Genomic DNA, 21,561 nt, shown 5'->3' on the forward strand with positions numbered 1-21,561 from the left:
AACTCAGAAATCCACCTGCCTCTGCCTCCCAAGAGCTGGGATTAAAGGCATGCATCACTACTGCCCAGCTACATATAGTCTCAAAGCCTAGGTAGCCCTTCTGCCTCACACTCCTGAGTCCTGGAACTGTAGGTATTTGTCACTACCCTTGTATTCCCCCTCTCACCTCCCAGTCAGATTTTGTAGACCATAGTGAAGCAATATTAAGCAGTTTGACTTCTCATTTAAAGGTCTGAAATGAGGCATCAAAGTTCCATCATTAACTTTTTGGTTAAAAAGATTTCTCTAGTGCTGGTAGTCTCAGGGAAGTGGTACAGGAGGATGATCTCTGGTTCCAGGCCACATGGGCTGTGTTTCCAGTTCCATCTTGACTCAGCCTTACAGACAAACAAACCCTAATGAGTAAAGCCTAAAGAGGGTAAGGGCAGAAAAGAAATACAGACAAGGGCTGGACTGGGGAGGACACTGCTGTTCAGGGGTAATTTGCTTAGCTTAGCTGGAGGTTCCAGCTCCCAGCACCACGGAATGGAGGTGGGTATGGGACAGTGTTAAGTAGGGTTGAAGGGAAGTTTTTGAAAAAGAATGGACAGGACTTTATGACTAAATGGGAGCCACTATGTACACAGCTTTAATAAACTAGTTTAAAATAGATCTCTCTCATTCTTCCTCCAAGGTTCATTTCCTATTCCTGTCGTTTTATGAGTCGCTATTTAATACGTACACCTCATGCTTCCAGAAAGGATATATAAAAAGGCTTACAATGGAAACAAAAATTAGGAATAGTAAAAATAGAAAAGGAGCCGAACAAAATATATTTTATTAATGTGTGAAATTTTCAAATAATGAGTAAAATTATATATATATTTTTAAATCAGAAGTAATTTTGCCGAGAATCCATGTTAAAATGGAAATAGCATTTGATAGCTGTGAGTTTCCTATCAGCCAAACTAAATTTGTTCTTTTGTATGACCAAAGTATACAGTATATTCAAGAAAGACAAATTGGGCTGGAGAGATGGCTCAAAAGTTAAAAGAGTACTGACTGTTCTTCCAGAGGTCCTGAGTTCAACTCCCAGCAACCACATGGTGACTCATAATCATCTGTAATGGGATCTGATGCCCTCTTTGGGTGTGTCTGAAGACAGCTACAGTGTACTCATATAAATAAATCTTTTTTTTTTAAAGGATTTAAAAAAAAAGAAAGTCAAATTTATTTAGCATTAAATTCTAGGGAGAATTTCTTATTATATTAGGTACAACTAAAGTAATCGGGCTTGATGGATAGAGAACATTCTCTTGTTGTGTATTAAAGGACCCAGTGCTGTAACAATAAATCCATAGTGCCCTGAAAACACTAAGACTAAGCAGCAACATAGTAGGAACTTGGCCTCCCCTCTGGTGATGTGCCTTAATCCCAGAGTAGAGCTGAGAGGGTTCCTGTGTTCTGAGTCTCTTTCACAGACAGTAGTTAGGACGAGTAGTGGTCGTTCGTGCTGGCTAGCTTAGAATTGCAGCCATTTGTTATTTGCTTGTTTTGACAGCATGTGTACACAATCCACTGGTTGTGTCCCTGCTGGAAGAGAGAGCATATGCTTGAGATTCTGCCCAAGCCTGATGACTTCCCCTTCGTCCAGTGACACCTCCTCCCAGGGTAGCTGCCATTGAAACTTTAACTCTCTCAGGTTGCACATCAGGCCTTTCTAACTCTCAATTCCCATAGCTTTCTGCAAGATTCTATGGACATACCCCAAATCTCAGTGGATCCCATTATCCATAGTAGTCAAATATTTTCTTTCCCAGTGCTCATGAAGGAGGACACATTCTCTCGGCAGCTGTACCTCCATAGTGATGATCAATAGTGAGACAAGGCAGATGAGGTAACTGAGCCTCTTGGCCTACAGATTAGGTCATAAGTTTTTTGGCTTTGCCATTTAGATTTCTGTGTAGAAAGCCTGGAGTAGAGAGGTGGCTCAGCTGCTAAAAGCACTTGCTGCTCTTGTCAAGGACTTGGGTTTGGCTCCTAGCACCCACATGATGCTAAACAACCATCCATCACTTCATTCTAAAGGAGCTGCTCCCCTCTTCTGACCTCCTTGAGCACACACCCACACATGCACATACACACATGCAGTCAGAACACTCAGCCACATACAATAAATGTGTTTCTCCATTGAAAAAGGTGTGCAGCTGGGCATGGTGGTGCACGCCTTTAATCCCAGAGGCAGGTGGATTTCTGAGTTTGAGGCCAGCCTGGTCTACAGAGTGAGTTCCAGGACAGCCAGGGCTATACAGAGAAACCCTGTCTCAAAAAAACAAAAAAAAAGAAAAGAAAAAGGTGTGCACCTCCTTTTGACTCTTACAGGCCTAGAGAAGCATCCACTGTTAGAAGGAGGCTGTGATGGAGCTAGAGCAGTCAGCTAGCAGGTGTCTTTTAAATGTTTGCTATCTTTTAATGGCAGAGGGTTTATGTACCACACCTACATGTAAAAGTCAAGGGACAACTTGAAGGAGTTGTTCTCTCTACCAGGTGGGTCCTGGAATCAGGTGTCAAGTTTCTTTACCTGCTGAGCCGTTTCACTGGACCTAACATGGCTTCTTGGCAGGAAAAAGCTCTCTGCTTGTGTCTAAATCCTTATTCTATAAATGTGCTGTGTGTACCTGCCCGCTTTTTCACCTACCTGTAATTCACTCTTCCTTCTTGGCTGTTTTGAACAATACGTGTGTATTAAATCAAGGCTCTCCTCCTTTTTGTCCCTCAGAGTGATGCAGCAGCTTCAGCAAGCTGCACTTTGTTTAGATCTGACCCACTACCTGTGTTAATACAGCACTATATAGTTTCCCTGCTGGGTATGGTAGCAGGCCTATAATCCCAGCCCTTGGGAAATAGACACATGAGGATCAAGAGATCAAGGTCATCCTTGGCTCCATAGAGTTTGAAGCTAGCTTGGGTAAAATCTGTTTTTATTAAAACAAAACAAGCCGGGCGTGGTGGCGCACGCCTTTAATCCCAGCACTCGGGAGGCAGAGGCAGGCGGATTTCTGAGTTCGAGGCCAGCCTGGGCTACAGAGTGAGCTCCAGGACAGCCACGACTACACAGAGAAACCCTGTCTCGAAAAACCAAAAAAAAACAAAAAACAAAAACAAAACAAAACAAAACAAAAACAAAACAAGGGGCTAGAGACATGGCTCAATGGTTAAGAGCATGTACTCTCTTTCAGAGGACCTGAGTTCAGTCCCCGGTCCCCATGTCAGCTCACAACAGCCTTTAATTCCGGTACTGGGAGCTGATGCTCTCTTCTGAACTGCAGAGGGATGTGCACACATAAGCACATGCATGCATACACGTACATAGAAGTAAAATAAAAACTCTAAAGGAAAGAGTTTCTGTTCCTTTGGCTTTTTATAAAGAAGTAACGCCTTACAGCTTAGACCTGTTACCCAACCAGGCTACTGTGATTTGCTTTCTTTTCTTTTTTTTTTTCTTTTCTATAGTTTTTGAGACAAGTCTCTCTGCATACATAGCCCAGGCTGTCCTGGAACTTACTGGCTGACTACAGAGATCCACCTGCCTCTGCCTCCCTAGTGCTGGGATTGAAGGTACCTACCACCATTTCCAGCTTGTAACTTTTTTTTTTTAAACACTGATAGAGATTGAACCCAAGGTCTACTCTGCTGTAGAGCTCCAGCTCCAGCCAAGAGTGTAGCCTCAGACTCATGATTCCTCCTGGAGTGTGCCACCCCATTTATTTGTCTTTGTTTTTATTTATGTGGGTTTTTAAAAAAGGATGTAGTTTTCCTTTATGTATATGGATGTTTTACTTATGATGGCATGTGCGCCAAGGGCATGCACTGCTTATGGATATCAAAGTAGGGTATGATCCGTGGAACTGGAGTTATAACTGGTTGTCAGCAGCCATGTAGATGCCTAGAACTTAGCCCAGGGCTTCCCAAATTGCAGTAAGTGCCATCTCTCTAGCCTCAGTTTTTGTGTTTTTGTTACAGGGTTTCATGTTCTGCAGACTGGCCTCAAACTGGAGACATCACCAAAGATGACTTTGAACATCTTTTTTATTGTTGATTTTAGTGTATTGTTTATTTTTATTTTATGTGCATTGGTGTATGTCTGTGTGAGTGTGTTCAAACCTGGGTCCTCTGGAAGAACAGCTAGTGGTCTTAACCCCAGAACCATCTCTAGCCCCAGTGACTTTGAACTTGTGACGCTCCTGTTCCTACTGCCTTAGCACTGATATTGCAGTTTTACAACACTGCACCCACTTAATTCAGTGTTGGAGGTTGAACCCAGGGGCTCTTTCGTGCTAGATAAGCATTGTGCCAACTGAACTATATCCTCAGCCCTTATTTAGGTTTTTGGGACCAGCATCTCTTATACCCTCTGTTAACCAAGGAATTTTATATCTATTTCCCTGTGTTACAACTTATTTGGTTGATTTTTTTTTTTTTCTTTTCCATGTAGAGTCTCACTGTAGCTTATGCTGTCCTAGACCTCACCGTGTAACCTGGGCTGCCCTCAAATTTGCTGCAATCCTCTTGCTAGGCCTCCTGAGTGCTGGATTATAGTCATGAATCATTGTGACTCATGGTCCAGCTACAACTCTACAACTTCTTTTCATCACAGTGTCCTATTGGTCAGTGAATGAGGGCAAACCACATTTAGAGCCTTTAGAGCCCTAGTAATTGACATGGAGTTTTATAGACGGCATAGGTCAATCTCCAGTAACACTAGAAAACAGTGGAACTAAGCTAAGAACTGTCAACTGGAAAGACTTTGTCTGTGGGGCGTGAAGAGCCAACTAGGAAAGAATTGGATGGGCCTTATCAGGGGAGTGAATTGATCCACTTCCTCCTCAAGGAACATTAACTGTGCCATGGCCGGCCAGCTCTCATCTCCCTGTATCCCATAGGAATCTGGAGATGATGAATATCAAGGAGACCAGTCTGATACGGAGGATGAGGTAGACTCTGACTTTGACATTGATGAAGGGGATGAACCATCCAGTGATGGGGAAGCGGAAGAGCCAAGAAGGAAGCGCAGAGTCGTCACCAAAGCCTATAAGGTAAGAAGACATGGTTTCCTTGGTCCTGTTTAATTTTTTCTTACAGGGTGGACTGGAAGTGGGGGTTGTTTGTTTGAAACAATGTCTTGCTATGTAGATCAGGTTGCCTCAAAGGAAAGGAGTCCAGCCTGCCTCTGCCCAACATGTCTTGGGGTTTAAGCCCCAGCTCTGCCTGTCTTAGGTGTGTTCTCCTCCTTGTGCTGGGTGCTAATTATCTCGGATACAATCCTCACCTCTTACTTTCCCGTGTCTCTTTCTAACTTGTCCCCAGGAGCCTCTAAAGAGCTTGAGGCCTCGCAAGGTCAGCACCCCAGCAAGCAGCTCCCAGAAGGCCAGAGAGGAGAAGACGCTGCTGCCGCTGGAGCTCCAGGATGATGGCTCTGACAGTGAGTTTACGTCTGCAGACACTGAGGTTGATAACTGTTGATTGTAAAGAGAATCCTCTGTGTGTGTGTGTGTGTGTGCGCGCGCGCGCATGTGTGACTTAAACCCCTTCCACCCCCAAAAAAGACAAGAAAATGAAGCTAGAAATGTGGTGCTATGGTAGTACAGCTCTGATTCCAGTGCTCCAGAGGCAGAGGCCCGAGGAGCTCTGAGTTCCAGGTCAGACTGGCCTACAGAATGAATTCCAGGACAGCCAGAGCTGCACAGTCAGAACATACATTTTTTTTTTTTAAAGGAAGAAAACAAAGTAGAAATTAATTCAGAGCTTTCTTCCCATCTCACTTTCTGCAGGCCGCAAGTCCATGCGTCAGTCTACAGCTGAGCACACACGACAAACGTTCCTTCGGGTTCAAGAGAGGCAAGGACAGTCCCGGAGGCGGAAGGGTCCACACTGTGAGCGACCACTAACCCAGGAAGAGCTGCTCAGGGAGGCCAAGATCACTGAAGAGCTCAACTTACGTTCACTCGGTCAGTCTGGTTTGGGGAAAGTAGGTGCATGAGAAAAGCTGAGACCTAGAGGACCAGAGAACTGGAAATTTGTAGCAAAATAATTAGAAAGTTCATACTTAATATTCCCAGCACTGGGGAGTTCAAAGCCAGCTTGGTCACTTCACCAGTTCTTGTCTAGCCAAGACTGTGTAGAAGGAGCGTTGTCTTGAAACATGGAAAAGGGAACAAACACAAAAAGAAGAAATGAGGGTGTATAATAGGAGAGGGATCAGGCAATTAAGAGTGTCTGAAGTAAGCCTGGTGTGGTGGCTCATACTTTTAATCCCTGTGCTTAGGAGGCAGAGACGGGCAGATCTATGGGTTCAGGACAGCCAGAGCTACACAGAGAAATCTTTATCTGGAGTCTTGGTGGGGTTGTGTGTATGGGGAGGGGTGTCAGTGTGACTGAGCTCCAGTTAGTGTAAAATAACAATTGTTTGGTTGGTTTTTCCTGTTTTGAGAGAAAGCAATATCGCCTCGTCAAAACAAACCAGACATAGTGGTGGAGATCTGTGATCTCAGTCTATGGCAGACAGAGACAGCAGAATCAGGCATTCAAGGCCATTCTGGATTGTATGAGCCTTGACTCTAACAGGAAATGTCTGAGTCAGGGAGAGATTTCTATCTAGGCGGGCTCTGGCCAGGCTTGAGAGGACCGTGTCCACAGTACCCATGTGGAGAAACAGCACAGATCTGTGGTTCATTTAGAGATAAAGGACCAGAGATACTGTGATCTGTTTACTCACTAACAGATATGTATTGAGTCCCTGTAACAGACATGTTGAATCTTTCATAGTCCTGATAATGTGTAGCTAATGTGAGTTACTACTGCCCTTCATGATGCAACAGCTATACCAATAGTGAACTGACAGTGTGCCACAGGACCTAGCAAGGCACACAGTGGAGCCAGCAATGGGAACTGAGGGGTTACATAGAAATGCCTGAAAAGAAGAGTCACTTAGTTTTGCTTTTTGTCCCTTGAGAATGCAAACTTGGGCTGGAAACATGGCTCAGAGTTCCTTCCAGAGGTCCTCTGAGTTCAGAGCCAACCACATGGTGGCTCACAACCATCTATAATGAGATCTGGAGTCCTCTTCTGGCCTGCAGGCATGCAGGCAGGCAGAATGCTGTATACATAATAAATAATTCTTAAAAAAAAAAAAAAAAAAAAAAGGCCAGGTAGTGGTGGCGCACGCCTTTAATCCCAGCACTGGGGAGGCAGAGGCAGGCGGATTTCTGAGTTCAAGGCTAGCCTGGTCTACAGAGAGAGTTCCAGGACAGCCAAAGCTACACAGAGAAACTCTGTCTAGAAAAACCAAAAGAGAGAGAGAGAGAGAATGCAGACGCAGCTGGCAATGGTTGCACACACACTTTTTTTTTTTTTTTTTTAAGATTTATTTATTATATGTAAGTACACTGTAGCTGTCTTCAGACACTCCAGAAGAGGGCGCCAGATCTCGTTGCGGATGGTTGTGAGCCACCATGTGGTTGCTGGGATTTGAACTCTGGACCTTCGGAAGAGCAGTCGGGTGCTCTTACCCACTGAGCCATCTCACCAGCCCCTGCACACACACTTTTAATCTCAGCACCTGGGAGGCAGAGTCAGGCAGATCTCTTGAGTTCCAGGAGAGCCAAAGCCACACAGAGAAACCCTGTCTCAAAAACCCAAAAAAGAAAAAAAAAACAAAATCACAGGACAGAGCCTAGAGAGGTGTGATGGCTCAGCAGGTAAAGCACTTGGTGACAGCCTGAGTTAATTCCTGGAATCCACACGATGGACGCCGAGAACTGACCCTAGCACATTGTCATCTGACCTCTCCACACATGTGTTCATGTACATACACTCTTGTAAATACATATGTGTAATTTAAGTAGATGCCAGGCCAGAGTGTGGGAAAGGAAAGCTGACCACCCTGTCGTTTCTCCCTTCTGTCCTGCAGAGACCTATGAAAGGCTGGAGGCTGACAAAAAGAAGCAGGTTCACAAGAAGCGGAAGTGCCCTGGGCCAATAATCACCTACCACTCAGTGACAGTGCCGCTTGTTGGGGAGCCTGGCCCCAAGGAGGAGAATGTGGACGTGGAAGGGTGAGTGAACCCCGTGTCCCTGGCTTCTCTAGGGGCTTACTTTTCTCACTGCACACATTTAGACCTCAGCTCATTCCTTCCCTCTGCTGGCTGCCAGCACCAGTTAAGTAGTCTCTGAGCGGGGAGTGAGGATAATCAAAGAGAAGACAGCAGACACAGGACAAGAGAGGGGTCTGGGAGGACTGTCAGTGAGTACTGTAGTAGCCCAAGTGTAATGCGCATAGCCTTCTGATACTGCACAGTATCTCAGGATATAAAACTAACAAGCTAGCAGAAACAATTGCTGCCATGTATATAGGGTATCTGATCCCATCCTGAGGCCTCCCTGTTCCTTCCTCCGAGGTTAATAGAATGTTTAGCTCCTCCTCTTGAGCCTTACGTGTATCTCTTCCTAACGTTTTATGTCAGCAGGCCAGGAAATCTGGCAGCAGACCCTGACCTGCCTTGACTCTGCCTGGCGGGCAGACTTTTACTCTACTTGAGAAGCAGACAAATGGCTCTGACACTTCCTGTTGTTTTGTTTTGAGTTGGTCTCACTCTGTAGCTCTGGCTGGCCTGGAACTCCTTATGTAGCCCAGGCTAGTATTCATGATCTACCTGCCTCTTTCTCCTTAGTATTGGGGTCACAAATGTGAATCATCATGCCCAACTTTTTATTTTATTGTATTATTTGTTTGTTTGCTTATTTATTTATTTTATTTTAATGTATATCAGTGTTTTGCCTGCTTTGTCTGGCCTGGTACCCATTGAAGCCAGAAGAGGGTAACATATTCCTTGGAACTGAAGTTACAGATGGTTGTGAGCCACTGTTTGAGTGCTAAGACTCAAACCTCTATCCTGGGAGAGTAGTCCAGCTCTTAACTGCTGAGCCATCTTTCCAGCCCCATGGCCTGGTAAATACTGAGGTCACAGCCAGCAAACCCAGCCTACCGTAGCCTTCCTTTGTCTGTCTCCGCAGCATTTTGTGATTTTTTTCTCTTGCCCTCAGCCTTGATCCTGCTCCTACAGCCTCTGCACTGGCTCCACATGCTGGGACCGGGACTGGAGCAGCCGCTGCCGTCCCTCCTGCTCACTGCTCTCGCACCTTCATCACGTTCAGTGATGACGCAACGTTTGAAGAGTGGTTCCCCCAGGGGCGACCCCCGAAGGTCCCGGTGCGGGAAGTCTGCCCAGTGACTCACCGTCCAGCTTTGTACCGGGACCCTGTTACAGACATACCCTATGCCACTGCTAGAGCCTTCAAGATCATCCGTGAGGCATATAAGAAGTACATCACTGCCCACGGACTTCCACCCACCGCCTCAGCGCTGGGCCCTGGGCCCCCACCCCCCGAGCCACTCCCTGGCTCTGGGCCTCGAGCCTTGCGTCAGAAGATTGTCATCAAATAGAGACACCTGACCCCTAGACAGTCCCTCTCCTGACCTGACCCTTCCACTCTCGGTCCCTGCCGACCTTCGCCCATGTTTCCTTCAGTCCCTCCCTAGTTCATTTCATTTGCTTGTGCTCTTCATTTTTTTAATCTAATAAAATGGTAAAATCCTTTTTGTCTGATCTGTAAGGTTGGGGCAAGATTATTTATGAATGTGTGAGTGTGTTGTGTATTTGGGTTGTTTTGGTTTTGTTTGTGCTAGGATTGAACACATGGCCTTGTTTCTGCTGGACAAGTGGCCCACTGCCGAAATACCCCCTCAACCTTGTTTGCTTTCTTCTGTTTCCCTCTTTTCTTCCTTTTTCCTTTTCTTTTCTTTTCCTTTCTTTTCTTTCTTCTCTTCTCTTCTCTCTCTCTCTATTTATTTTATTTCCCTCTCTTTTTTGAGACAGGCATCTCTACACAGCTCAGACTGGCCTCAAGTAAGATCTTTGCTCCCAAGTGCTAAACTTAGGCTTGGCTACCACACTGTGTCCTGGGCCTTTTTATAGTTTGATAGTAGTCTTATTAAAAGCTGTCTCTTTTTTCTTTTTCTTTTGCATGTATGTGAACACCATAGCATACATGTTGTACATGGAGAATGGGAAGCTAGCATTGAATCAACTAGAATGAAGTTACTGACATTGTAGCTGCCATGTTGGTGATGGGAATTGAACTCAGTTCCTCTGGAAACCACTGAGCCATCTCTCCAGCCCCGTGTGTGTGTGTGTGTGTGTGTGTATGTGTGTATAAAACAAGGTTTTGCTGGGCATGGTGGTGACGCCTTTAATCCCAGCACGTGTGAGGCAGAGGCAGGCGGATTTCTGAGTTTGAGGCCAACCTGGTCTACAGAGTGAGTTCCAGAACAGCCAGGGCTATACAGACAAATCCTGTCTCGAAAAAAAAAAATTAAAAAATAAAAACCACCAAGTTCTTGCTAAATTATCCAGACTAATTTCAGACTCCTGGGCTCAAACAAGCCTCCCACCTCAACCTTCCAAGCGCTGGGCCTAGAGGAGTAAATCACTGTTCCAGCTCTGTCCTTTTTAGTAGCATATATTTACTAAGTAGTGGGCATCATAAAGATGCCTTCACTCAAGTCTATCATTTTTATTACACTTACCTGGGTTATCCATATTTAACTCTCTTAGCCTGTCTTAGTCAGGGTTTCTATTCCTGCACAAACATCATGACCAATAAGCAAGTTGGGGAGGAAAGTGTTTATTCAGCTTATACTTTCCACATTGCTGTTAATCACCAAAGGATGTCAGGACTGGAACTCAAGCAGGTCAGGGAGCAGGAACTGATGCAGAGGCCATTGAGGGATGTTACTTACTGGCTTGCTTCCCCTGGCTTGCGCAGCCTGCTCTCTTATAGAACCAAGACTACCAGCCCAGAGATGGTCCCACCCACAAGGGGCCTTTCCCCCTTGATCACTAGTAGAGAAAATGCCTTACAGCTGGATCTCGTGGAGGCATTTCCCCAACTGAAGCTCCTTTCTCCGTGATAACTCCAGCCTGTGTCAAATTGACACATAAAACCAGCCAGTACATAGTCTGTTAAGGTTAAATACCAAAACAAATTCCTTACACTGTAGTGTGTGTGTGTCTCTGTATGTGTCTATGTATACAACCACGTGTTGGGTGGTACGCCTATGCAGAGGCCAGGCAGGGTCATCTGTAATTCCACCTATCCTTTGAGACAGGCTCTCTTTCTGAACCTGGGCTCCTGTTCTTTAGGCTATCAGGAGCCAGCAAGCCCCCAATGTTCCTGTGTCTGCCACCCTGTTATGTTGTTATGTAGCATAATTGTGCAGCAGTCTTAACCACCTGAGACATCTCTCTCTCTTTCTTGTTTTTTTTGGGGTTTTTTGTTTGTTTGGTTGGTTGGTTTTTTGGTTTTTTGAGACAGGGTTTCTCTGTGTAGCCCTGGCTGTCCTGGAACTCCCTTTTGTAGACCAGGTTGGCCTCGAACTCAGAAATCCGCCTGCCTCTGCCTCCCAAGTGCTAGGATTAAAGGCATGTGCCACCATGCCCGGCTCTCTCTCGTTTTTTTTTCAGGACATGGTTTCTCTCTAGCTCTGGCTGTCCTGGAACTTGTTCTGTAGCTCAGGTTGGACCTTTCAACTCAGAAATCTGCCTGTCTCTGTCTCCCAAGTGCTACGATTAAAGGCATGTGCCCACTCTCCCTTTTAAAAAAGTTAAAAAGGAAAAAAAAAAAAAACATACAAGGCTTTGAGCTCACCATGAAGTTCAGGCTGCTCTCCGTCTTGTAACAGTCCTATCTCAGTGTCCCCTGTCAAGGGAATTCAGGTGTGAGGCACAATGGCTGGTACATTGATACATCATCTTCCATTCAGTGCTTTGAGCAGAAATGGTACCTTTGAGCAGCCTTACAGGTACAGAGCAGAACTGGTACAGTAGGAGTCATCTGATTCTCCACTGGAGGACTCTGCTTGCAGGGAAAGAGGACATGTCATGGCTGATACTGGCCACTAGAGGCTCTCAGGGCTGGGCAAGGTATGGGGTCTGTGTATATGTGATCTCCCACCACTCCCCACCTGGCCAGAGCTAAAATAATAAAATGCTGAGCTCACTGTTCCCCCACGCTCTCCCCCGGCACCAGACTCCTCCTGCTGACCGGACAGTGTCCCAGTAGAACAGACGGACCAACTGACAAGGAGAGGTGAGCGGTGACCATTGGGACTGGTAGGTGGGAACAAGGGGTCTTACGGGTGAGAGCCTGGTGGGAGATGGCAGAGTGGGCCTAGGGGAAAGAGAGTTGGCACGTCTCTGCTGTGTCCTGCCTCGGATGTTTCTGTCTTGACTCTGCCTCTTGGATGTTTCTGCCTTGTTGTCAGTGCCTCACGTTCAGGATCACCTTCCATGTTAAGCGTGGTGTGTATTTAGAGCTTGACTGTTTTTCACACTGAAAGGTGGTGCAAGTTTATCATCCCACCTCCTCATTTAGAAGACTTTTTTTTTTCTTCTTCTTCTTCTTTTACCCAGGGTTCCAGTGTCACCTTTCTGGTGACAGATTATGGGAACCGAATGCCTTCTGAGGCCACACTGCCCTTCCCCCAATCTGGAAGTGCCCCAGCTTCTAAGCCTTACTTTCCCTTCTGATTTAGACTTTTAGCAAACACAGAAAGTGAGATCTTGATCCTTGACAATGACGGAGGGAGTGAGGGTGTCATTAGAGGCGACCACTCTAACCCAGCCAAGCCTCCTTGCTTACCAGTTTCCAACAGGCCTGGGTAATGGGGAAGAAAGGAGGAATTTTCCTGGAGCTCTCTGCCTCCCCCTCCCACCTTTCAATACGAACTGGGCGTGGAGCCAGCTGTGCTGGCAGCGCCTCCAGCAGCTGTGTCAGGGCAAGAGACATTACTGGGTAAGGTTGTAAGGGAGGGTGCTGCCAGGATTTCTCCATCACACGGTGGGTGGACAGACCCAGCTTGGAGACTAGAATCCCCATCTAGAATGGCTAGAAAGTGCAGGGACTAGGAGGGAAACTAACAGTGAACTATCTGATTTTCCCATCCCTGGTAGACTCTAGTCTCTAAGGTCAGTGTCCTAACTATGGCTGGACTTGATGTGCCCTCAGTGTCCACGTCCAACAACTTTTCTCATGTCCCCCCAGGCTGTGAGTGTCACACCGTGGGGAGGGGATAGGGGCCACCATGTCATCCTATCAGAAGGAACTGGAGAAATACAGAGACATCGATGAAGATGAGATCCTAAGGACCCTGAGCCCTGAAGAGCTAGAACAGCTGGACTGTGAGCTACAAGAAATGGATCCTGAGGTAGGAGCACAGGCCAGGGCATCCCTTCGTATGTGGGAAGGAGTGATTCTAGGTAGCTGAGAACAAGACCTGAAATCCCAAAAGGATCAGGGAATATCTGTCCGGAGAGTGCTTAATTTATTCCCCAAAATTCATCCCTAAGAACATGCTCTTACCAGCTGGCCTGAGACAACGTGACCAGACAAAGAAGAGTCCAACAGGGCCACTGGACAGAGATGCCCTATTGCAGTACCTGGAGCAACAGGCGCTAGAAGTCAAAGAGCGTGACGACTTGGTGCCCTACACTGGCGAGAAGAAGGGTATGGGCACCCTAACGTCTATGCCCCCCAGGAGCCCAATGGCTGTCTCTTATGCCTCCCTGCTAGCTATCCTCCCTGTCTCCAGCAGCTATCTGTCAGAGACTCAGTCTTGATGACTACATGCTAATTTGTTCTCTTCAGTTTTTTGATTTTTGAGATAGGATCTCCGTGTGCAGCCCGGGGTGGCCCTGAACTAGCAGTCCTACTACTCTAGCTTGCCAAATGCTGAGATTACAGACATTTGCCAGCACACCAGCCTGTACTCTTCAATTCTTAAGAGGGATGAGAGGACCAGAGAGTCCTGTACATGTACAACATTCAGGCTTTCTGATGTATACTAGTGATCTAGTCTGACCCCATATGGAAAAGATAAAGAAGGTGGAGTCACCATCTTGGAAGAAATCACCTCTCCCTGAACAGTCCTTCATGTCTCTATCAGGAAAACCCTTTATTCAGCCTAAGAGAGAAATCCCAGCACAGGAGCAGATTACGCTGGAGCCTGAGCTGGAGGAAGCGCTGTCCCATGCTACGGATGCTGAAATGTGTGACATTGCAGGTGGGCAGCTGCCGGTCCGGTCGTTGAAGGTTAGGGATGGGGCTTGTGGCATCTTGACATAGGACTAGGAAAGGCCTGAGCCAGGACACGATGTCTCAGAAACCTTCTAGCAGTGGATTCTCTATGTAGTCCTGGCTGTACTAGAACTCACTCTGTAGACTAGGCTGGCCTTGAGCTCACAGAGATCTGCCTGTTCTGCCTCCTGAGTGCTAGGATTAAAGGCATTCACTATCACTACCTGGCCCAGGCAAGGGTTTTTAACTTTTCTTTTTTTTTTTTTTAATTATTTATTTATTTAATGTAAGTACACTGTTGCTGTCTTCAGACACTCCAGAAAAGGGAGTCAGATTTCGTTAGGGATGGTTGTGAGCCACCATGTGGTTGCTGGGATTTGAACTCCGGACCTTCGGAAGAGCAGTCTGGTGCCCTTACCCACTGAGCCATCTCACCAGCCCGTTTTTAACTTTTCTTATTCCCTTGTACATTGGCTCATTCAAGAGCAGCCTTACAGGGGCTGGGAGGGCAGATCAAAGTGGAGCTGTTCTGCCTGAAACTGGCCGAGGATCTTCCTTCTCTGTAGATGGTTCACCCTCTCCTCTCGCAGCTCCTTAAGGGCCTCCTGGGCCCTCTCATGTGTTAGAAGTCACTGCCTTGGCAGGTTTATGGAAGAGACTCCTGGAGCTGAGGGAGGGTGAGAAACTCTGCATGAGTGGAAGACCAGGCTCTAAAACCGCTTTAGCAAAGAGAGGCAGGAGGCAGGGCTGTGCGGGTACCTCACCTCCTGTGTCCCTCTGCTTCCCCTCACCAGCCATCCTGGGCATGTACACACTGATGAGCAACAAGCAATATTATGATGCCATCTGCAGTGGAGAGATCTGCAACACAGAAGGCATTAGCAGTGAGTGTACTAGGAAACATGGCCGCCCTCACCCCCGAGCTGCCACGGGCAGCTGAGAGGTTGCAAATGTGAGACATGGTGCATGAACGTTTAGAGGGCTAGTGGGGAGGTATGGTGGGGGATATGTTGGGGTTCCCTTTCTGCTCTGTTCCTCATCAGGTGTGGTACAGCCCGACAAGTATAAGCCAGTACCAGATGAACCTCCAAATCCCACAAACATTGAGGAGATGCTAAAGAGGGTACGGAGTAATGACAAAGAGCTGGAGGAGGTGAACCTCAATAATATCCAGGTATCAGACTCCCATCCCCATAGAAACAGGAATAGCTACTGACCAATGAGGGTTCGTAGTTCACCATCCCTTGTGCCCCCTCAGGACATCCCGATACCTGTGCTAAGTGACTTGTGTGAAGCAATGAAAACCAATACCTATGTCCGGAGCTTCAGTCTGGTGGCCACAAAGAGTGGTGACCCTATCGCCAATGTAAGGCTAGCTGGCATCCCCAGTCTTCTTCCCATACCCTGGCAAGGGCTGTCTTAAGGGTCACATTTGTGGGGGGGTGCTATCCCCATCATGTTTTCTTATGGCAGACCTCAAAATCCCTCTACCCTTACTCCTGGCTCACAATTCTGCAGGCCCGAGGTCACCCCCCACCCATCCACACACACACTAAGCTTCTCTAATGCCCTCCATCCCACCGGCAACTTACTCAGTTCCTCAAGCAATTTCCTCCTGCTCCCATTCTGTCTCTCCACAGTCACCTGTGGAACTGGCCCCTTCCCCTAACCCTAACACAAGTCCCTACCACCCAGGCGGTGGCTGACATGTTGCGTGAGAACCGCAGTCTCCAGAGCCTGAACATTGAGTCTAACTTCATCAGCAGCACAGGGCTCATGGCTGTGCTAAAGGCAGTTCGGGAAAATGCTACTCTCACTGAGCTCCGTGTAGATAACCAGGTTAGCATTCCCTTCCCCTGGCTGACATTCAGCTAGCACCCATTGAGTTTCTCCCTGGGAAGCTTATTTTCTGAGGGAAGGGAGCCAAATCAGCATTCTCTTCAAGCCTCTTAACTTCCCAGAGACCCATGGGCCGGGGTGGTGAACTGCCATTCATATCTGATGGCTTTCACCCCTTCATCCATCCTCCAGCGCCAGTGGCCTGGTGATGCGGTAGAGATGGAGATGGCCACTGTGCTAGAGCAGTGTCCATCTATTGTCCGCTTCGGGTACCACTTTACACAACAAGGACCACGAGCTCGGGCAGCCCACGCCATGACCCGGAACAATGAGCTGCGTGAGTAGACCCCATGCAGAGGAGAAGGCAGGTTCGAAAGGCACACTCGGTAGCAAATGCTTGGGTGGTGGCAAACATGCGTGGAGCTGAATAGCAGGGAGACAGACAAGTCCTTCTCCCCCAGATACACACCTATAGAGAAGGTAGGGGTGGGGAGCTTGTCATGATTGTACCCCTAGAGTCCCTTTATTTTCAGGTGTGTATTCTTGACTTTGTTTTGTCAACATGGAACAGGCCCATCAGATGGCACAAGGCAGCACCTTATGAGTCTGCCCAAGGAAAGGAAAGAAACACACCCTTGCCAAAACAACAAATGGAGCTCTGTTTACCGTTCTTCCTTTCCAGGTCGTCAGCAAAAGAAGAGATAACATCACCCTTCCTTTTACCAACCAGAGATGAGAGCCTGGGACACATAGATCCTCATCTCTCTCTCCTTTCCTGTAAATAAAATCCCTTTTGTTCATGCCGCCTGTCTCCTTGCCTGGTTTGGGGTGGGAATCTTGGCGCTACCCTTCAAGGGTTACTGCCAGTTCATCAAGAGATTATTTATATTCTGGGGATCAGCAGGCAGGGGTTCAGGTTACTAGGAGGAGGGGGAGCTCTGTCCCTTGTGTTCCCCATAAATCTGCCAAAGGCTTTAGTCTCTCAGCAGGGTACTTGGCCTCAGTCCTCTGTGACAAAGGTGTAGACAGAGGTGGCCAGAGCCCCTTAGTGCCTAGCCACAGTCCTCCTGTGATCTGTGAGAAAAGGACTCAGTGGAGGTGGGGAAGGAGTCAGACTCCATGAAGGGCAGCGACCTCTTTCTGACAGACTTATTAATAGGGCACCGGGCTGAATGCAGCTGACGCTTGGCAAGGTTTTGAGAGAAAGTGGGGGAGGGGCCAGAAGTATGGGGAGCCATGTACCTTGTAGGGAAGGAGTGGCCAGCCTGTGAAGGAGCAGACTTGAAATCCTGAGACTGAACAAGGAACCGGACTCGAGAATCAGTGTGCTCCCAGGAGCCACTGCGGTTTATTTGTAGGACAAATGGGGAAAGGGGTTATCATTGTTAGTCCAAGGGGAGATCGGGGGGCTCTTCCTCATCAGAGTCAAACTCAACATTTTCATCCTTTATCCATCGACCTCGTCCATCTGGGACCCATCCAGAGCTGCAAGCAGGAGAGAAAGAGAACTGGTCAGGGAGGAGGTTTATGAAAGGCTTCCCGTGCTGCGTTGCATCCCAGGAACCTACAGCATAGGAAGGAAGAAAACCCCTGTAAGCTGCCCTCAGACTTACATAAGTGTGCCCCTATATAGATAAATAAGCAAATACAAGTTTTTAAAAAGTTACTGGTGATAAGAAAAAGGCAGTTGGATTGGTCTGAAAACAGGCAGGTCCCGGGGAAATAGAAGGAAAGCCGAGGACAGCGACCCAGCACCCACTCACCTTCGGAGGGTAAGGTAATGGTTCAGGACTCGGCGTTTGGTGGGGCTCATGGGTGCAGAGGCCAAGAGAGCTGCTGACTCTTTGGCATCTGATCTCTCCCTAGGCTCAGCTTCCTTACTGATCTCTGCACTCTGGAGTTGGACCTCTGGAGTTGGCAAAGGAGGACTGGAGACCAAGGGAGCAGGGACTTCTGGTCTGGGCAGAGAAGAACCAAAGTGTGTAAAACTAAGTACAGGAAAGCAGCATGGCCCCCAAGCCAGAAGAGCAGCGCTTGAAACTGATTTCTTTCAGACTTCTGGTTGTTCGATATTTGAGACAGGGTTTCTCTGTGAAGTCCTGGCTGATGGGAACTCACTCAGTAGGTCAGGCTGGCCTCAAACTCATAGATCCACCTGCCTCTGCTTTCTAAGTGTTAGAACTAAAGGTGTGCATCACCACTGCCTGGCTCCAGTTCCTTAAGATCTTAAATATTCTACGTATGAAAGACCTTGGAATTAGAAACTTGAGAAAAGCTGGGGCTGGAGAGATGGCTCAGTGGTTAAGACCACTGGCTGTTTTTCCAGAGGACCTGGGTTCAATTCCCAGCACCCACACGACAGCTCACAAATATCTGTAACTCCACCTCTCACACCCTCACGGACATATATGCAGGAAAAACACCAATGCACATAAAATAAAAAATAAAGGAGAAAAAAAGGAATTTGAGGAAAAACTAGCTTAATAGTTTGTAATGGCTATTCCTAGTTGTCAACTAAGTCTGGAATGAACTACAATCCAGAATTGGAGGGCACACCTGTGATCCAGATCTTGAGGCTGGAAGACTCAGGCTTCTGATCTGGCTCTTGGCATGGAGATCTTGAGGCATAGTGGCTGTGAAAAGCTTAGGTCCAGGCAAGGTATAACATGCCTTTAATCCCAGGAGGCAAGGAGAACTCTGATTCAAAGTCAGCCCGGGACAAAGCAAGTCCCAGATCCAGGTGTGGTGCACACACTTTCATGTAGGCCGCACCTTCTGCTGGAGGCCTACAGAGACCACTGGAAGAAGGCAGACTCACTCTTCTTCCGCTGCTTGCACTTACTCGCCAAGCACATCTTTGGAACCTACTTCTACAAGACCAGCTGAAACAGCCAGCCTCGTGGGACTGAGCATACTAGATTCTTAGACTTCCCGTTCACAGCTGCCCATTGTTGGGTTGGACTACAAACTGTAAGTCATTACAATAAATTATCTCAATATAGACAGACATTCCATAAGTTCTGTAACTTTCCATATTCCTTATGTTCTAATATAGTTCTAAGGGATTTTTTTGTGTTTTGGTTGGTTGGTTTGGTTTGGTTTGGTTTTTCGAGACAGGGTTTCTCTGTGTAGTCCTGGCTGTCCTGGAGCTCACTCTGTAGACCAGGCTGGCCTCAAACTCAGAAATCCACCTGCTTCTGCCTCCCAAGTGCTGGGACTAAAGGCGTGCACCACCACTGCCCCGCTAGTTCTAAGTTTTTGTCTTAAGGTTTTCCAAAGCCAGGCATAGAGTGCTCACCTTTAATCCCAACAGTTGAGGGACAAAAGCAGGCAGATCTCTGTGAATATGAGGCCACCTTGGTCTAAATAGCAGGGTTCCAGAACAGCCAGGGCTACAAACAAACAAAAAGTACACCACTGTGCTCTACTAATGTTACAATTCTCTCTTTTTGAATGTATTTATTTATTGCACTTTTTAAAATATAGGAGTGCTCTGTCTGCATGTATACCTACATGCCAGAAGAGATCCCTTTTGGATGGTTGTGAGCCACCATGTGGTTGCTAAGAATTGAATTCAGGACTTCTGGAAGAGCCCCCTGCGTTCCTAACCACTGAGGCATCTCACCAAGCCTTAATGTTCCTACTAAGTATGATTCTTCTAAAATTTTCTTTTTTTTTTGTTTTTTTTTTTTTTTTTTTTTTTTTTTTTTTCCAGACAGGGTTTCTCTGTATAGCCTTGGCTGTCCTGGCACTCACCTTGTAGACCAGGCTGGCCTCGAACTCAGAAATCCGCCTGCCTCTGCCTCCCGAGTGCTGGGACTAAAGGCGTGCGCCACCACGCTCGGCTCTTCTACAATTTTCTACTTGCTAAAAAATTTATTTTTAAATCATAAACCGCCGGGCACTGGTCTACAGGGTGAGTTCCAGGACAGCCAGGGCTACACAGAAAAACCCTGTCTCAAAAAACCAAAAAAACCAAAAAAAAAAAAAAAAAAAAAAAAAAAACCTGAAAAAATGATGGTTTATGATTTCTTTTTTATATATGAGTACACTGTAGCTGTCTTCAGACACACCAGAAGAGGGCACCAGATCCCATTACAGATGGTTGTGAACCACAATGTGGTTGCTGGAAATTGAATCCAGGACCTCTGGAAGAGCAGTCAGTGCTCTTAACCGCTGAGCCATCTGTCCAGCCCCCACCACCATTTTAAAAAAACATTTCCACAAGATTATTATTTCTCGGAATACAATCTGGAGAGCACTAACTTTAAAGTCATCTATTTCCTTCTACCCTTTTCCACTCCTGGCTTTCCCATTCCACGGACCTGCGCTTCCTCCGGCAGCAACTGTTATAGTGGGGAGCTCTGTGTAGAGCATTCTGGGTGATGATTCGAGTCTGGGCTAGCAAAGGAGCCTGGTGATGAAGAGAAGAGACAGAGTTAGAGCTGTTAGGAGCAAACGTTCCCTCAAGCCTGTTGTGTGCAGTATAGCCCTGTCTAAACCACACCTGATGCCCTCTCACCTCAGTTTTGCTTTCTGTCTTCAATTCGTTCTGCTGTCTTGGATTTTGCTCTGTTCCCTTGCCTGTCTGCTTTTTGCCATAGAAAAGCTTCAGACCTGAGAACAAAAGCAAGGAGGAATGAAAAGCACAATGCCTGGTGGCTTGCTCTCCATCTCCTGCCCTCCCCACTTCTCTGATACTTACTGGACAAATGCTTCTTGCCTGCACGGTGGGCTGTCAACATGGCCAGCGTGTCTAGTACTGGTCGATGGGGGCAGATGGCACAAGCAAAGCTAGGGAAACGAGAAGTGAATGATGTGTGTGGTGTGTATGTTGTATGTTCGAGAGCCCGCAGTCGGGGTGTTCTTGCTATGGTGACTAGGTCCTATTTCTGTCATAGTACTCCACCAACTCCCAGGTTTCCCGATCTCCACCCCTTACACTTCACTTCCAGCCAAAAAGTCCTATTATACTCCTGAACTCCTTAGTGACAAAAGTTTGTCGAGCCTCTGATCCCCGAATCTCCAGGTTTGATCCACTCTTCGCTCTCACCGTCCATCCCGCAGCATCAGCGCCTCGTCCTCAGGGATGTAACTAGCCAGCAGGTCCCCAACTCTCCGTTTCTGCAGGGAGCAGGATAGGGGAAATGAGTAAGAGGGACGGATGGAAATGAAATAGTATGGATAAGGAGTCAAATGGCACACGGGGCTATGCAGATCATAGGGTAGAAGGGGTCACCACTCAGTTCTGGTCCCGTAAGCCCTCCCCTAGATGTCGCCAGAGCAACAAAACAAAACAACAGGGCGGCTGAAGGTGATCAGACTCTCACTAGGGCTTACTTTGAGCACATTGAGTTGACTCCAGTCGTCCCCTTCCCTCTTAAAAGACATAGCGACTGTGAGACTACGATAAATTCCCCGAAGCCTACTTCGCTGCTCCTTTAGGCCACCGTAGGAAGAGTACACTATCGCCTTCTCTGCTTCCGGTTTCTTTCTTGTTGAATCTGTACTTCCGGGGATGCTGTTCCACGCTTGCGTCGCGCGAACCGG

General features: G+C 47.2%; 3 protein-coding genes across 5 annotated transcripts in view; 2 read left to right on the top strand and 1 right to left on the bottom strand.

The window, feature by feature from the left end:
* Vps72 (vacuolar protein sorting 72 homolog) overlaps window positions 1-9,651 on the top strand; it is a 12,903-nt gene extending 3,252 nt beyond the window's left edge. Inside the window, exons 2-6 of the mRNA XM_021157918.1 lie at window positions 4,923-5,075; window positions 5,347-5,461; window positions 5,811-5,987; window positions 7,949-8,093; window positions 9,082-9,651. Coding sequence (XP_021013577.1) covers window positions 4,923-5,075; window positions 5,347-5,461; window positions 5,811-5,987; window positions 7,949-8,093; window positions 9,082-9,481 — 990 coding nt within the window. The 3' untranslated portion in view covers window positions 9,482-9,651. The remainder of the gene's footprint in view (window positions 1-4,922; window positions 5,076-5,346; window positions 5,462-5,810; window positions 5,988-7,948; window positions 8,094-9,081) is intronic.
* A 2,470-nt stretch (window positions 9,652-12,121) lies between these two features.
* Window positions 12,122-16,814, top strand: Tmod4 (tropomodulin 4). 3 transcript variants are annotated; one of them, XM_021157867.1, is made up of 10 exons: window positions 12,122-12,186; window positions 13,141-13,303; window positions 13,446-13,602; window positions 14,042-14,158; window positions 14,967-15,056; window positions 15,216-15,346; window positions 15,431-15,538; window positions 15,868-16,011; window positions 16,204-16,348; window positions 16,694-16,814. In XM_021157867.1, the coding sequence occupies exons 2-10, from the start codon at window positions 13,181-13,183 to the stop codon at window positions 16,714-16,716; spliced, it is 1,038 nt and encodes a 345-aa protein (XP_021013526.1). In that variant the 5' UTR covers window positions 12,122-12,186; window positions 13,141-13,180; the 3' UTR covers window positions 16,717-16,814. The 3 variants fall into 3 exon arrangements, with proteins under 3 accessions (XP_021013526.1, XP_021013524.1, XP_021013527.1); XM_021157865.2 differs by having other exon boundaries at window positions 12,123-12,209; XM_021157868.1 differs by lacking the exons at window positions 14,042-14,158; window positions 14,967-15,056 and having other exon boundaries at window positions 12,158-12,209; window positions 16,694-16,804.
* Window positions 16,815-17,323: 509 nt separating this feature from the next.
* On the bottom strand, window positions 17,324-21,525 carry LOC110290947 (sodium channel modifier 1). Its single transcript, XM_021157869.2, has 7 exons — window positions 21,352-21,525; window positions 21,065-21,135; window positions 20,717-20,805; window positions 20,534-20,628; window positions 20,337-20,425; window positions 17,775-17,969; window positions 17,324-17,496 (listed from the first exon to the last, which is right to left on the bottom strand). The coding sequence occupies exons 1-7, from the start codon at window positions 21,400-21,402 to the stop codon at window positions 17,397-17,399; spliced, it is 690 nt and encodes a 229-aa protein (XP_021013528.1). The 5' UTR covers window positions 21,403-21,525; the 3' UTR covers window positions 17,324-17,396.
* Window positions 21,526-21,561: the final 36 nt, after the last annotated feature.

Source organism: Mus caroli, chromosome 3 (genome assembly GCF_900094665.2).
Source record: "Mus caroli chromosome 3, CAROLI_EIJ_v1.1, whole genome shotgun sequence".
NCBI lineage: Eukaryota > Metazoa > Chordata > Mammalia > Rodentia > Muridae > Mus > Mus caroli.